This window comes from the organism of the source record quoted next, unplaced genomic scaffold (assembly GCF_019419815.1).
Source record: "Pyrus x bretschneideri cultivar Hongxiangsu unplaced genomic scaffold, Pyrus_bretschneideri_v1 Contig10, whole genome shotgun sequence".
Lineage (NCBI taxonomy): Eukaryota > Viridiplantae > Streptophyta > Magnoliopsida > Rosales > Rosaceae > Pyrus > Pyrus x bretschneideri.
In genome coordinates, this window is record NW_025999391.1 from 4,940,319 (window position 1) to 4,957,500 (window position 17,182).

The 17,182-nt window shown below is 39.6% G+C and overlaps 1 protein-coding gene and 2 pseudogenes across 1 annotated transcript; all 3 read left to right on the top strand.

The window, feature by feature from the left end:
- The first annotated feature begins 5,591 nt into the window (after nt 1-5,591).
- LOC103940672 (chloroplast envelope quinone oxidoreductase homolog) lies at nt 5,592-7,155 on the top strand. Its single transcript, XM_009350832.3, has 4 exons — nt 5,592-5,751; nt 5,916-6,057; nt 6,154-6,245; nt 6,341-7,155. Exons 1-4 carry the CDS (start codon nt 5,671-5,673, stop codon nt 7,031-7,033), a joined length of 1,008 nt encoding a protein of 335 aa, XP_009349107.3. The 5' UTR covers nt 5,592-5,670; the 3' UTR covers nt 7,034-7,155.
- Nucleotides 7,156-12,089: 4,934 nt separating this feature from the next.
- Nucleotides 12,090-14,686, top strand: LOC103940021 (annotated as a pseudogene).
- Nucleotides 14,687-14,954: 268 nt separating this feature from the next.
- On the top strand, nt 14,955-16,862 carry LOC103940682 (annotated as a pseudogene).
- The last annotated feature ends 320 nt before the right edge of the window (nt 16,863-17,182 follow it).

A 17,182-nucleotide genomic window follows, 5' to 3' on the forward strand; every position in this document is an offset into this window, starting at 1 on the left:
TATAGGCTTGTTTATTGGTCTATCTACCAATTCCCATGTTGCATTCTTTTCAATCATTGACAACTCATCTTCCATAGCTTTCATCCATGATTCATCTTTGGCAGCTTCATCAAACTTTTTAGGTTCTACAATGCACATATTGCATTGTGCCAGAACATCATCCAAATTTCTCCATTTCAGTGGAGTGTGGTCATATGTTTGAGACCTTTTCATACTGCTAATTATATCACCTGTTGTTTCATGAGAAGATGACAATCTTGGTGACTGAATATAGTCATGACTTCCAAGAGTTGTGTTAGGTGATGAAAATTGTGATTGTTCAGATAAGTCTTCATGATTAGGCACAATTACATGAGTATCAGAGATCTCCTTCCAATTCCAAGCTGCACCCTCATCAAATACTACATCCCTTGACAACAAAAGTTTCTTCTTGATAGGATCATACACTCTGTACCATTTTTCACAAGTTGCATATCCTACAAAGATACCCTTGGTACTCTTGGCATCTAGCTTCTATCTCAATTCACTTGATATATGCACATAGCACAAGCAACCAAAGATTTTAAGATGTGTAATCCTTGGTTTTCTCCCATTGAATGCTTCAAATGGGGTTATATCTCCGAGAGCTCTTGTAGGACACCTATTCAGTATGTAGACATCTGTGTGTACAGATTTTGCCCACAGATAATAAGGTAACCCTTTATCATGGAGCATGGCTTTTGCCATTTCAACTATAGCTCTGTTTTTCCTTTCCACCACTCCATTTTGCTGTGGAGTATAAGCCATAGAAAATTGCCTTTGAATGCCTTCATCATCACACAGTTTGTTAAACTCACCAGATATGAATTCCCATCCTCTGTCACTTCTCAGACAGTTCACTTTAAAACCACTTTGTAATTCTACCATAGACTTGAATTTTCTAAAACAATTCAATGCATCTAACTTGTACCTAAGGAAATAAACCCACATCATGCTTGTGTAGTCATCTACAAGAAGCATAAAAGACTTGTTACCTGCAATGGACTCAGTTTGCATAGGCCCACATAAGTCAACATGAACTAACTCTAGTGGATTGCTTGCCCTCCATGCCTGATTCTTTGGAAACCACTCTCTATGTTGTTTTCCCAGTTGACATCCTTCACAGATTTCATCAACCTCTTCTAATTCTGGAAGTCCATGAACCATTTCTTTCTCTTTGAGTTGCGTTAACCCCCTTTGGTGTAGATGACCTAATCTCTTGTGCCAGATCCAGGTAGATCGAGATAAGCTTGTTTTCAATGCAACTTGATCATTAGGTAATAATGCTAATGGATAACATCTATTCCTCTTCATTTCTACTTTGATTACAAGGCAATCCAGTGAGGGACCATCAAAGATGCTGCACATTTTACCTCCAAACAACAAATAATACCCATGCTCATCCATTTGCCCCACACTTAGTAAGTTCTCCTGCAATCCAGGTAGATACATTACTTCTTTGATGTACTTTCTGCCTTTACTAGTATCAATCACTAGAGTACCCATTCCAGCCACATTCATAAGTTCTCCCGTTGGCATTTATACCTTGCCTACCACATTCCTCCTTATATCAACCAATAACTTCTTACTTCCAGTCATATGATTGTTACAACCACTGTCAATATACCATTCACCATTGACAGTAGATTCAGAGATGGTGCTGTTAGCAAAGAATAAATTCCCTGTCACCTCTACTTGATTAACACTGTTTGCCTTTGCACTGGTTTGCTTACAGGACACTCTCTAGCCCAGTGTCCAAATCTCTCTCAATTGTAACATTTAGGCTTCCCCTTAAATCTACACTCACCAAAGTGAAATTTAGAGCACACCTTACACTGTGGTTTTGTACTTGACTGATTCATAGACTGTGAGGAATATGCATTCTGAGCAGCATTTGTAGAAAATTTATGCTGGAACTTAGGTCTCGAATCCCATTTTCTACCTTTAGAATTCCAATTTTTCTGAAGCTGAGATGGACCAGATTGAGATCCACCACTATTTTGTCATTTTGGACTCACTGTGAGGGATGAGAATGCCTTCCCAGTAGTATCAATAGTGTGCAAATCAAACCGTTGTTCTCGGCTCTTTAAAATTGCAACAACTTCCTGCAATTCTACAGTCTCTAGACACTTTGTATTTTCTATAACCAAACAGATCGAATCATAAGGTTTACTTAAACTAATCAGAACCTTCTGCACAAGTCTCTCATTAGAAAGAGATTCACCAAATGTTCTCATTTGGTTAATTAGATCATTCAGCCTTGTGAGATAATTAAATAGAGACTCATCATCTCGCATTCTAACATACTCAAATTCTCATCTAAGATTCTGAAGTTTTACGGATCTAATCTGATCACCACCATGATATTCTTTATACAGCAGATCCCATGCCATTTTGGCAGAGTCGGCGTTGGCAATCCTAGGAAAGATCTGATCAGAAACTGCATTTTGTATAATATCTAGAGCCTTTGCATCCCTCATGAGCACAACAATCATTTCTTCATCACCGTCGTCTTCCGATGACTCTTCAGCTTCCTTCTTCTTCTTCTTCTTCGAATCAGGTGTTGGCAATCCCTTTTCTATCAGATTCCATAACCTGAGAGATTTGAAGATTGTTACCATCTTAATTCTCTAGAACTCATAGTTCTCGCCAGAGAAGATTGGAGTTCTCACTTCCGAGCCTCCAGATCCAGACATCTTTGCAAACCTTTCGTGAGCTTTGATTGAGCTTGGTGACCTCACAGATTTACGCCCAGATTTTAAATAGCGTAACCTGGCTCTGAGGCCATGTTAGTGTAAAATTGATATTTTGGTATGGAGTTCTAAAGAAGAAAAAGATTGAAGGATGAATGCTGCTCTCTCTATAAGTCACAGAGAAGCACATAATTGTATTAATATTTTCTCACTCACCTCTGCACACAAAACATGCAGTAGGGAATATTACAGCTAACAAAAGCTGAGCTGGATCAATTCATCAGATCAAGGGATCTCAACCATTCATCTAACTAATAACTAGGATCTAAGCCCACATGGCACTTAAGGCCTTCTACACATAAAAACAAAACATTACACTTAGCATTCTTTGCATAAGTGAGTACACCAATTAAATCAAAGCTTTATTCTAATTCATTTTCAGCTCAAATACTTATAATTCAACAAAATCATTATGGAGATTTAATGGGAAGATCGTTGGGGAAATTTTGATAACTAGCCATATTTTTGTAGAGTTCTTATCGTTGTACCACGAAATGATTTTTGGCCTATCTTTTGCAATTCTCACAAATTTAACCAGAAATCCATGCAAGAAGTAGTGTTTGATTACCAGCGAAATCTCTTTTGCGGTGTATGTGTGTGTGCAAATCTTGGAACAATTTAGTCAGCAGCTCTAGTTTCATAAACCTCCATCTCGAAAGGAATGCTGCGAAAAGTTCTTGTGATTATCTGCTTATCAGCAATTCTAAGCTAAATTGCTTGTCACTCTTTGATGCTAAAACATTTGCCTAGTGTTTGGATTTAGAGCCTCCTAAGGACAAGCCTGATTTTACCATTCATGGTTCTTGCAATGAATTACTTTGTATCTCTGGTGTTACAAAAGCTAAAAGCACGAAGGCTCCTCTGCTCCTGTATACCTTTGGAATCCATCGATTAGAAAACTCAAGAGACTTACCAAGGGCCTCATTCAGCCCAAAAGCAGTTTGGTTGCTCTCTGGTTTGGGTGTCATGGTGGGGCGAACGACTATAAGGTGGTGAGCATTCAGAGGTGGTGCAAGAAACTTGGCGTTGAGGTTTACAGCCTAATTGAACTCTTGAAGAAAAATTGTTGCAGTTCCCAATGTTTCACAAGATGTCAGTTTGTTGCAAAACAGGGGTGCATTCATGGGTGGAGTTGTATATTGGATTGTAAAGCGGAGTTCAGAAAATCGCTCATTCATCCTATCTTTTGATCTGTGTAGTGAGGTTTTTCAAAAGATTCTGTATCATGATAAATTGCATGGAGTGCTCGCCTTAATCACTCTTCAAGTGTTTGGGAAATCACTCTCTTTTTTTCCATCACAGACTAGACCTAGATGACGGAAGGTACCGGTATTGTGACATGGGTAATTTTACTTAAACTGAATTCTATGTTCTCGGTTCCTATGCATGCCTTTGGTATAATGTACTAGTAATATGTGTGATAGTAAAGTTCTCATGCTTGAGTTGGATTTTGGATCCTAATCCGCAGATCGGTACTAACGCGTTTAATGTATCCTAAGGAAACTTCATTGTTCATGTTGTATGTGAGACTTCAACTCATTTAATTAATTGATAACCCTGACTTGATTCGATTATGTTTTGGGTAAGCAATTACATCGAAACCATTTGATTCAGTTAATTACTATTAGATTTAGTTAGAATCAGTCATATGAAAGCTCCATTTATATTTCTTAGTGACTTTTTGCAATTTCCCGGAAGATAACGATTCAACAACTGCTTCTTAAAAAAATTACGGCCAACAAATTAAAATTAAGGGTTTACCACTCCAATGGTAAACAACTAGTATATAATAAACCAAGTCGCTTCCTACTCTAAATGCAACCCCGAAGACTCGAAACAATCAGCAAAGATGGTTGTGTTCCTTCTCAAACTCATCTTCTTCGCATTGAGCTTCATATCGAACTTGGTTACACGCTTGATCTTCTCTGCGATGGCTCATCTTCTCGTGTTATTGATCCAGGGATTCAGAACACCAACCCAAGGCATCCATGGCACATTGCAACTAGTCACCGAGGTTATCAGGTCATGTTCTGAGTACTTTGCGGGACTTGTAATGGAAGCAATAAGTGCTACAATCTCTACTTTCTTTGATTTTCTGAAAGGAAGTGTCACCGGTTCTGCTGGCGTTACCACTTCTGCGATTGTAGGTCTCGTGGAGAAAACGAAGACTTCTCTTGAATCGGTCGATGGGTTGCTCACTGATTATCCAGAGGTTTCGAAGGGGTTTTCGGAGATGGTTTATCGTATTGTGAATGATATGTGGAATAATTTTAAGGATGCGTTTGAATATGTAACAAAGAATGCTTGATTGTTTGTAAAGACCTCTTCAATTTATTGTAATATTTGTGCATCCTAAAGCATAAGAATGAAATTTGTACCGATTTTGAGATAGAAAAGAAGAAAATGTTAGTATATTTCCTATTTCTTCCTCTTTTCATGGACACTACTGCAAGGCTCAAGCACGTAGAAATATGCTGGAGGATTTTGATTTCGCCGTGTTGCACTGAAGGAGTGCTGCATCTAGTCGCTCGTGCACTAAAGTGATTTCTAACCATAGATGCATGTGAGTTACAAAATAGGGCCGCCTAAAGGGATTCTAACATCTAGAAATTAGTAACCTGAGAGCAGTTTTCGCAGCACCAATGTTGTCCCAACCTTCACAACTTGATGTGTGAGGATTTATGTCACACAAAATTACAAACTTAGGATATTCAATTGCTTTCTTTATTCTTCTTTATTCAATACATACTAGTGTGAAATTGCCCTTGAATCAAAACAAAATGCTCAAACCTCATCGTTGACTCATCTGACGAACCAAAGTTGTCCAACAATTGATAAATCACTTGATGGGGCTGCAAAAATTTCTGTCTCGCCAATCTCATTCTCTCTGTTTCTAGTTATGGCAGCTGTGCCGGTGGCGCCCAAACTCATGCACGCAGTTCAGTACAACTGTTATGGCGGAGGAGCTTCTGGTTTGAAGGTTTCTTAACTTTTCTGCTTCTTTAATTTGTCTGCCTTTTTTTTTCTTCCTGTTTTGATTTTTGCTTGTGGACATTCTCTAATCTGCTAAATTGCAGTTTTGAGAAGAAATCATTTCACAATCTCAACTACCAGAATCTTAAAGTTGATTTATGTTTGTTGCAGCACGTTAGCACACCAATTCCTGCTCCGAAAAGAGACGAGGTGTGTCTGAAACTGGAAGCAGCTAGTCTGAATCCATCTGATTGGAAAGTTCAAAAAGGGATTCTATGGCCTGTTTTTCCCGGAAAACTCCCTCACATACCTGGTAATTTCGTTACACCTTTTTACCCATAATCCGGTTTTGAATCATAAGCTGGTTGGTTGCTTTGTTATGTTTGGCTGATGAGATTATCTAGAACAGTTAATGATGTGGCCGGACAGATCATAGAGGTCGGACAAGGCGTCAAAAAATTCAAAGCCGGCGACAAAGTTGTGGCGTTGCTCAATCTTTTTGTAAGTCTCATTTTATCTTAGGTATAAGTTTCACATGAAATTTAATTTGTTTGTTATTGATATCATCTCTGCTGTCATATTACATGTTGAAAAAGAATGGAGGTGGACTGGCCGAGTTTTCGGTAGCTAGTGAGAGACTGACAGTTGCTAGGCCCCAAGAAGTTTCAGCAGCAGAAAGCGCTGGCTTACCTATTGCCGGCCTAACAGCTCTCCAGGCTCTCACCCAAGCTGCAAACATCAAGCTTGATGGATCTGGCCAGCAGAAGAACATACTGATTACTGCTGCCTCTGGCGGTGTAGGCCACTATGCAGTCCAGCTAGCAAAGCTCGGAAACACTCATGTCACAGCCACTTGTGGAGCACGTAACATTGAATTGGTCAAAAGCTTGGGGGCAGATGAGGTTCTTGACTACAAGACCCCTGATGGGGCATCTCTCAAGAGCCCATCTGGTAGGAAATTTGATGCTGTGATCCACTGCGCATCAGCAGGCATTCCTTGGTCAACATTTGAGCCTAATTTGAGTGCAGAAGGGAAGGTTATAGACATTAGCGTCACTCCTAGCGCCTTGCTTACTTTGGTACTAAACACAATCACCTTCTCGAAGAAGCAGCTGGTGCCGCTGCTCATGAATGCCGAGGCTGAGAACCTGGAGTATCTTGTTAAGTTGGTGAAGGAAGGAAAGCTCAAGACTGTGATTGACTCGAAGTATGCTCTAAGCAAGGCTGAAGATGCTTGGGCTAAGAGTATAGATGGGCATGCTACTGGAAAGATCATTGTGGAACCTTAATCAGAGAAATTATCTTTGGATTTCTAAATTTTAAGTACTAACTTTCGGCTTAATGTTCATTTTAAAGTGTCTTGGATTACTCGAAACGTTTAGGAATAACGAATGAGTAATTAAGAAAACAATACAGTTATTCAACAATATATAGTCTGGTTAGATTTTGCTTGATGACCAAGCCAGAGTTACAGATATATGCAGGACAAGTTCAGAATCCAATCGCCTTAATTTATGTGATTGGAAGACAATTTTCGTAGAATAAATGAAAAGATAAATCATGTTCAATTTTGTCAAATGAGATCATCATTAATAAAAAAAATGTTCCAATATAACAATTATCAGGGGTTGACTTTGAACGCACAGAAAATTTTCGAACAATTTCTCAGATTGGGTAAAAAATAATACTTCATTGATATTCATGTATAACAATAGGAAGGTTATATATACAGAGCCTAGGAAACTAGAAAGTAATTATGAGCCTATAATCTTGCAAAATCAAATAGTTGACTTAGACTAATTAGGAATGTATAGCTCATTGACACTCTCCCCCTCAAGTTGGAGCATATATGTTGTCAATGCCCAACTTGCTAAGTGAGTTGTGAAATACTCTGCCTGTGACTGATTTGGTGAGGACATCTGCAAGTTGATCTTCAGATTTAATAAATGATACCTCAATGATCTTTGCCTCGAGCTTCTCCTTGAAGAAATGTCTGTCAACTTCAACATGCTTGGTTCTATCATGTTGCATTGGATTATGTGCAATGTCTATTGCGGCTTTGTTGTCACAATTCAGTTGCATGGTATGTTTGGGTTTGAACCCCAATTCCCCCCCCCCCAACAAATTCCTTATCCAGAGTAGCTCACATACTCCGTGTGCCAAACCTCGATATTCTGCTTCAACACTTGATCTTGACACTACTTTCTGTTTTTTGCTTCGCCAAGATACTAGATTGTCTCCCACAAAGGTAAAGTATCCAGATGTAGATCGCCTGTCAGTAACAGAGCCCACCTAGTCTGCATCAGTGTGACCCTCAACATCTAGATGACCATGTTGTGTGAACATCAATCCTCTTCCAGGAGATGACTTCAAGTATCTCAGAATTCGGTTTATCGCATCCATGTGGGCTTCACTTAGTGCATGCATGAACTGACTCACCATACTTACGGCATACACTATATCAGGTCTAGTGTGTCCTAGATAGATTAACTTACCCATGAGGCGTTGATATTTTTCTTTGTTGGTGGGTATCTGATCAGGATATTCACCAAGTTGATGATTTAACTCCATTGGCGTATCTGCTGGTTTGCTGGCTAATATTCCAGTGTCAATCAAAATGTCAACGATATGTTTCCGTTGTGAGAGAAATATTCCTTGTTCTGAACGAGCCACTTTGATGCCTAAGAAATACTTCAAAGTACTAAGATCTTTCATTTCAAACTCACTTGCCAAGTGGTGCTGCAATGCTGCCTTTTCCTTTGGGTCATTCTCGGTAACTACCATGTCATCAACATATACAATAAGGGCAGTGACTTTACATTTCTTATGTTTCAAGAAAAGAGTATGATTTGAGTTACTTTGCTTGTATCCAAAATCCTTCATTGATTTGTTGAACTTTCCAAACCATGCTCTGGGTGACTGCTTCAATCCATAAATAGACTTTCTCAGTTTACACACCATGTTGCCAGTATTGGGCTCGATCTTGCATCCTGGAGAGGAATCCATATAGACTTCTTCTTCTAGGTCGCCATGCAGGAAGGCATTTTTGACATCAAACTGGTGTAATGGCCAATTTAGGTTTGCTGCCAGAGAAAGAAGTACCCGAATTGTGTTTATCTTGGCTACAGGGGCAAAGGTCCCCCCATAGTCCCATAAGTCTGAGTATAACCTTTCGCCACCAATCTTTCTTTGTATCGTTCAATGGTGCCATCTGGGATATTTCATCGCTTGAGTCCACTTGGGATCTTTCAAAGCTTCATGCACATTACTTGGAATAGATACAATGGATAATTGACATACAAATGATGCACATGACAGAGACAACTTATGTAGGGACACATGATTAGCAATAGGGTATTTAACTTTTGTTTTTGGGTCTAGGTCATACTGTTGTCTAGCAATCCCTCTAGTGGTATGAGGAGGTAACTGATAACCTGTGTTTCTTGTATGACTCGACTCGGATAAAGTGCTTAAGTTGGAGTTTAATTGTTCGGTTACCTGCAGGGAATCTTTAGGACCTGATTGGATGATTGGTGATGGTACTGTAGTAGGAGGGAAATTATCTGAACCATTATCTGAAGTTTCTAGTAACTCTTGATCTTGTTGCATCACTGTAGCTGGTTACTCGGACACTAACTACTCTAAAACATTTTGTTGAATTTGGATGATCTGAGTATCTACTGCAAAGATAGAGCTCTCCCCCTGTAGATGATGCTCAAAAACTCCCCCTGATTAATAAAACTCACTTTTGTGGAGACTCACATCTGCGGTAACATGCATGGTCTGAGTGGGAGAATGGAAACACTTACAGCCCTTATGAGTGTCCCCATACCCCACAAAGACATAACACAGTGCACATGGATCAAGCTTGCCACGTTGATGTGGATACACTTGAACATAAGCAACACAGCCAAAGAGACGTGGTTCGAGATTTGATGTGGATGGCATGGTGAGGAGAGTGGTCAATGTCTGAAATGGAGTTTGATACTGAAGAGTGCTGGATGGTGTTCTATTAATGAGGTAAGTAGCAGAACAAAGAGCCTCTTCCTAAAAATAATGAGGCATACGGGCCTCAAATAAAGAGGCACGAACAACTTCCAAGAGATGTCGACTCTTACGCTCTGCGACACCATTATGTTGTGGTGTATAGGCACATGTGGTTTGATGAACAATACAATGCTGACTTAAAAAATTATGTAGGTCATGGTTGACGTACTCTCCTCCATTATCAAACCGAATTGTAGTGATTTCTTGTCAAACTGAGTAGCAACATATTGATAAAATAACTTGAATTTGGCGGTGACTTCACTTTTCTGCTTTAAGGGAAAAACCCAGGTCATTCAGGTGCAATCATCAATAAACGTCACAAACCACTTAAAACCACTAATAGTGGGAACTCGTGATGGTCCCCAAACATCAAAATGGACAATCATGAAAGGTAGAGAACTTTTATTCAATCTTAATGGATAAGAAATACAATGGTTTTTTGCCAAAATGCAAGTTTCACAACGAAAGTCTGATTCAGCAAACTAGGAAAACAAATATGGAAATAAAAGTTTTAGATAACCGAAAGAAGCATGCCCTAATCGTCTATGCCATAGCCAAATTTTCTTCATCTTGATAGACTCATCTCCTCTCACATGGTGTGCGTTACTCAATCTCTTACTGTTGTCGTCTGTCAAGTCCAGATAATACAACTCTCCCCTCCTAGTACCACATCCAATCACGGCCCTGGTGAGAAGATCCTGAAATAGACAATACGATGGCCAAAAACACACGATACAATTAAGGGAATCAATGATTTGAGGAACAGATAACAAGTCATTGTCGAGTGACGGGACAACTAAGACATGATGAAGACTTAATGAGGATGTAAGAGATAAAGACCCTTCTCCCATAACTTGGGAGGTGGTTTAATTGACACTAGTAATATGTGTTCGGCTTGATGGTTTGGTAGAGTGCAACCCAGTAAAACTAGATGTCATGTGATCAATAGCGCCAATGTCAATAATCCATGATCTATTATAAGTAAAAGAAGATGTGCAAGAGGTACCTGAGGTGGCCAAGGCCTTGGAGCCAGATGTACCTGATGGAGGTTGTAATGCAGTCTCCTCGGATGACTGAGCGGATGCAAATAAGGCTATGGTCGAATCCTTTTTTCGCCCTTTGTGGACCCATCCTTATGGATAACCAAAGATCTCATAACAGCCCTTAATTGTGTGGTTATCTAAACCACATTTGGTACACTTCATTGGAGGCCGGTTATGAGTAAGGTTGACACTGTAGTTGTTCGGCCGAGATTGTTTGGACCTGGCAGCAGCCAAGGCTGTGGCTTCGGAGGTTTCACCAGCTTCAGACATGGTTCCCTGTCGGTTACTCTCTTGTTTAATATGTGCATATGCTGCCTCAAGTTCGGGCTTAGGCTCCATCATCAAAATCTCTCCTCGGATTTGATCGAAATTATTGTCCAAACTGGCAAGAAATATATAAACTCGGAGACGATCAACCTCCTTGCGTCTAGTCTCAACATCTTTCGGATGCTCCATGGTGCTTGGACTTAATTGATCAAGCTCTTGAAAAATCTCAGTGAGCTCACTGTAATATTTGGCAACTGATGCACCAGCCTGCTTCATTACGAATGACCGTCTGTGAAGGTTATAAATCTTGGCTTCATCAGCACCATCTGAATAGGCTTGATTGCAGCCTAGACTTGCTTTGCTGTGTCATAATGAATAAATTTTTTAATCTGATTAGGTTGGCAATCCGATGCACGCCATTTATTAAATGTGGGATCTGAGTCTGCAGGCTGGGCAATATCACTGGTCAAGTGGCCATGTTTTTCTCGCCTAGCTATCTTCATCTCTATGATTTGATGCCATAGAGAATAATTATTCTCATCCAGTTTGATTCATGCGGAGAAGCTGGAGGTGTCACTCTACAAAGTGACGATTTGTGTGGTAGTTTTGGAGCCTCCTGACATCAAGGATTGATTGGTGTTTGCTGACCCATCATTGTTGGCCATGATATTGGCTTACACGTGAAGGTTGTAGATGGAATATAGGCTGGTTTGACAAACTGATTTGATGAAGGTGGACAAACGGATTTGACTGAGGGAAACGTTTGAATTGCAACAAGACAAACTGATTTGCAATAAGAAATAGAGGTTGAGGGGGGACAAAAAGGCAAGGGAACGCTTTGAGTGATTTGCTGGTGTTGGGTTTGTTGACGGCTGCTGTTTGCGGAAGCGATTGCTAGGGTTAAGTCAAGAGACAATCATGATCGACTGCTCTGATACCATCTCAGATTGGGTAAAAAATAACACTTCATTGATATTGATGTATAACAATGGGAAGGTTATATATACAGAGCCTAGGAAACTATTCTAGGAAAGTAATTATGAGCCTATAATCTTGCAGAATCAAATAGTTGACTTAGACTAATTAGGAATGTACAGCTCATTGACACAATTTATAAACGGAGCACGTCACAGTATATATATATATATATATATATGTGTGTGTGTGTGTGTGTGTGTGTGTGTGTCTGTGTGTCTGTGTGTGTGTCTGTCTGTGTGTGTGTGCGCAGTTCACATGATGAATATATATTTGTGTGTGCGCGTGTGTGTGTGCAGTTCACATGATGATGCTTTGGTCTATATAATATGGGGTTCACTTGATGAAGCATACAAAAATTTCTTTCCTCAGAGTTCTCGCCATTTCAGTCTCCGAGTTTGGCAGCCATAGCAGCGAAGCTTATGCATGCAGTTCAGTACAAAAGCTTTGGTGGAGGACCTTCTGGCTTGAAGGTTCTTTGTTATCTGCTGCTCCTTTTCTTTATGTTTTCTATCATACTTTTCTTCGTAGAATTCTTGGAACTTTTTTTTTTCCTCTTTTTATTTTTATTTTTTTTATCCTCACATAACCTACTTAGATTTCGCCTCAGTTTCGCATTTATGTTTCTAGTATAGGCAAATATACCAAGAGGATTTTTCGGTTAAGAGTGCATCAAAGATATGTTTTGCAGCTGGTTCTTTCAGGCCATCTGTGTTGTGTCTGTTTAATTATATTTTCGTTGCAGCATGTTGAGATTCCAATCCCTACCCTCAAGAAAGATGAGGTTCTACTGAAACTAGAAGCAGCTAGTCTGAATCCGGGTGATTTTAAAATTCAGAAGGGCCTGGCACGCCCTTTTTTACCGCGCAAATTGCCTCACACACCTGGTAATTTGGTTCTCTTTTGCGTCAGTGGAAATTACAAAGATAATGAGACCTGTTTTGTGATTTATGAATTTGATGTCGTCGAGTCTTTGGCCAGTAGGTTGATTTTTGTTAACTTTTGCTGATGACATTACGTGTCGGTTATAGTTACTGACGTAGCTGGAGAGATGGTAGAGGTTGGACAAGGAGTCAAGAAGTTCAAAGTGGGTGACAAAGTTGTGGCATTACTTAGCTATAGCGTAAGTTCTCGTTTTATTCCTTTCTTGAAGTGTAAGTTTCACATGTGCAAGGCACTTGTAACTCAACTGGTAAAGAATATTTACTCGTGCACCTAAGAACCTGAGTCAGGTTTCACCCCTTCCCCCACTACCGATTGTATCAAAAAAATAAAAGTTTCAATAAAAATTAAGGTCATGTTTTTGTTATTGATCATATCAATAAAATGGTGGTGGACTAGCTGAGTTTGCCGCAGCCAAAGAGAATCAGTAGTTGCTTGGCCTCCTGAAGTTTCGGCAGATGAAGGTTCCAGCTTACCTGTTGTCGGTCTCTCAGCACACCAGGCTCTCACCAAGGATGCAGGGATCAAGCTTGATAGAACTGGTGAGCTGAAGAACATACTGATCACTGGGGCTGCTGGTGGCGTTGGTCTCTAAACAGTTCAACTAGCAAAGCTCGGAAACACTCATGTAACAGCTACTTGTGGAGCAAGAAACATTGAATTGGTCAAGAGCTTAGGGGCAGATGAGGTTCTTGACTACATGACCCCCGAGGGGATAGCCCTAAAGAGCCTGTCTGGTCGGAAATATGATTCCGTGATCCACAGTGCTTCACAAGCAATTCCTTGGTCAGTTTTTGAGGCCAACCTGAGTGCAAGAGCGAAGGTAATAGACCTTACTATTGGTGCAAGCAATCTGTTTACTTTTGTTCTGAAGAAAATCACCTTCTCCAAGAAGAAGCTGGCGCTACTGATTATAAATCCCAGGGCTGAGAACCTAGATTGTCTTGTGAAGTTGGTGAAGGAAGGAAAACTCAAGACGGTGATCCACTAGACGCATCCTCTGAGCAAGGCTGAAGAGGCTTGGGCTTAGAGAATCAATAGCCAGTGCACTGGGAAGATCATTGTGGAGCCTAACTAGGCAGGCAAAATTTCTTCATTTCATGATTTTTATTCTCTTTTTTCTTTTAGTATTGTAAGGCTTGTAAACTTCATATGCAACAGAATAAAGCATATGTATAAATTATGGATTTTATTTTATTTTAGGTTTTTTTCATGATTTGATATTATAAATGACAAGGTTTAGGATTAATGTTCTTTTTCGACTGTTAATTAGTTTGTTCAAATGATGATGATAATAATTATTATTTAGTAGAATAATCCACTAGAAAACTCTCAAGAATTTCCCAGATGATGATGACACAAGAAAACAACTAGTCCTTAAAACAACATGTAAACGCATCAAATTAATGGGTTTCCAAATGTTTTATCATAGAAACTAATCCCAAAAGCAGTTAATTGTTTTATATTCTCTTCGGACCTTGAGTGTAAGGGTGAATGCTAAGTCTTGTCTAACCGAGTTGCACACCTTACCCTTAGTCATTAAATTTAAATTTGGGCTGAAGTTGCGGGATCCAAAGGAGAAGGGCCGGGCGGCTTCGTGGTTAGATTTTGCTTCGTGATCAAGGCAAAGCTTCAACAAGTTCTGAACTCAATTGCTTTATTATATTCTATGCGTTTTCTTCAACAAAGTCAGGCTGAAAGAACCGTTCGCATGACATATTTGTCTCCTGAACGAGTCTTTCTTCCTTAATTTTTCAATATTGACAAAAAAAAAAAAAAAAAAAAAAAAAAAAGAGCTACGAGATAATCATACTAACTGAACAAGTTGCTCCAATACAACAGTTATAAGTGTTGACTCGTCACGCGCACAAAGCTTTCGAACAACTATAACCAAAAAGTCTCACATTTCTCAAACTGTCTCGGAAGTTTGGCAACCATGGCGGAGAGCTTATGCACGCGGTTCAAGTACAACCTGCTATGGAAGTGTTTAAAGATTGAGATGAAGTGGTGATTCGTTAAGTAAATTTTATGTTTGTTGCAGGCATTGTTTTAAAAACTCTCATCTAGGTGCTAGGCAGCTGGCCACCGCCCCAATTAATCTCTAAACGTTTGAAAATAAAAAATAGCACCTAGACCTACCTAAGCGCCTAGTTAGACTGCCCAAGCACCCTAACCCACCCAAAACCACCTAGGTCGTGACCAACTTAGAAAATAGATAACTTTCGTTTTGTTTTTTATTTTTTTCAATAAATTGTAAGAGAATAGTCGAATACTTAGATGAACACACATTATATGCTTGTTCTCCATGTTTTTATTATGATTCAATACTTTATAATATTTATGTCATTCTATTTTGCAGTTTATCGTAAAAATATATATTTTTTAAGTATAAGCAGAGACACTTATTTATACGATATATAATAAATTTATTTAAATCCGTTTAGTCCGTCTAGTCCCTTGTCTAGCTGTCTAAGATCTGACCCCAGGCCACCGCCTGGCCTAGCGTCTTTTAGAACTTTAGTTGAAACACATTGAGGTTCCAATTCCCGCCCTGAAGAAGAATGAGGTTTTGCTGAAATTGGAAGCAGATAGTCTCAATCCAGTTGATTGGAAAATCAGAAAGGCGAGCTGCGGCCTCTTTTCCCTGACAAATTCCCTCAAATACCTGGTAATTCCGTTTCTCATGTGATTTGTGACGTTTATATAATTTTTTCTCTTCAACATTTGTAAATAAAACTATGCCAGAACACTAAATATAATCTCTCATTTGTGCTCAATTCGTACGTGGAACACTGTCCAGCGTTGTGGGTTGATGGATTAGTAGGATTCTGTAACAAAATTATGTTGAAAGATGAGTTGTTTTGGGAATTTAAGCATTCAATGTCCTTGAGCTCTAGGCTGCTATCGGTAGTGCAAAATCTTTAGTGTAGCGGGTTTTTAATTCTCCTCTCTCTCACATGACATGACCAGCAACTGATGTGGCCGGAGAGGTTGTAGAAGTTGGACAAGGTGCCAAAAAGTTCAAATTCGGTGACAAAGTTGTACTGCTCTGCCATTTCGTAAGTGCTCGATCGACTTATTCTCCTTTTCTTTAAGAGCTACTTGTTTATGCTGAGGATTTTCACATGTAAAATTCATGTGTTTGATAGAGTCTGCAACTAATGAGAGATTAATGGTTGCTAGGCCACCTGAAGTTTCAGCTGCTGAAGGCGCATGCTTACCAGTTGCCGGCCTCACAGCTCCCCAGACTCTCACCCAATGTGCAAGGGTCAAGCTTGACGGAACTGGTCAAAATAAAGAACATATTGATCACTGCTGCCTCTGGTGGCGTGGGGCACTATGCAGTCCGACTAGCAAAGCTTGGGATACTAACGTTGCAGCCACATGTGGGGCGTGTAACATCGAATAGGTCAAGAGCTTAGGGGCAGATGAGGTTCTTGAATACAGGACTGCGGATGGGGCAGCTCTAAAGAGCCCATCTGGACGAAAATATGATTTTGTAATCAACTGTGCAAAAGGCATTCCTTGGTCAACTTTGAGTCTAATTTGAATGCAAAAGGGAAGGTTGTAGATATTTCTCCGATGTGAGTTCTTTAGCTACTTTTGTAATGAAGAACCTCACCTTCTCGAAGAAGCAGCTGGTGCCACTGCTCATGATTCCCAAGGATGTGAACCTAGAGTATCTTGTTAAGTTGGTGAAGGAAGGGAAGCTCAAGCCAGTGATTGACTCGATGTATCCTCTGAGCAAGGCTGAAGATGCTTGGCTTAAGAGTATCGATGGCCATGTTACTGGGAATATCATTTTGGAGCTTTAAGTAGACAAAATATATTCAGACACTGCACTTTTTTTGGGACTAAAGTAAAGTTCATGTACTTCTATACAACAATGTATTAGTTGTTGAATAAGAAGAGTATCCAAGATAACTCTAATGATCCCAAGAAGAAGAAAATAGAACACACTCTTAAAGAAAGCTCACAAAACAAACTAATTAGCAAAGCTTTTCTTATTTAGCTCTAGGCTTTGTTTTTCCTTGGATGATATACAATGCTTGAGAACTTAGGTATTTATAGCAAACCAAATGATTAAACTAAGATTATTTATTACCACACAAAACACATTAATTGCACCTAATAATTTTTATTCAACCATACCTAACATTGCCT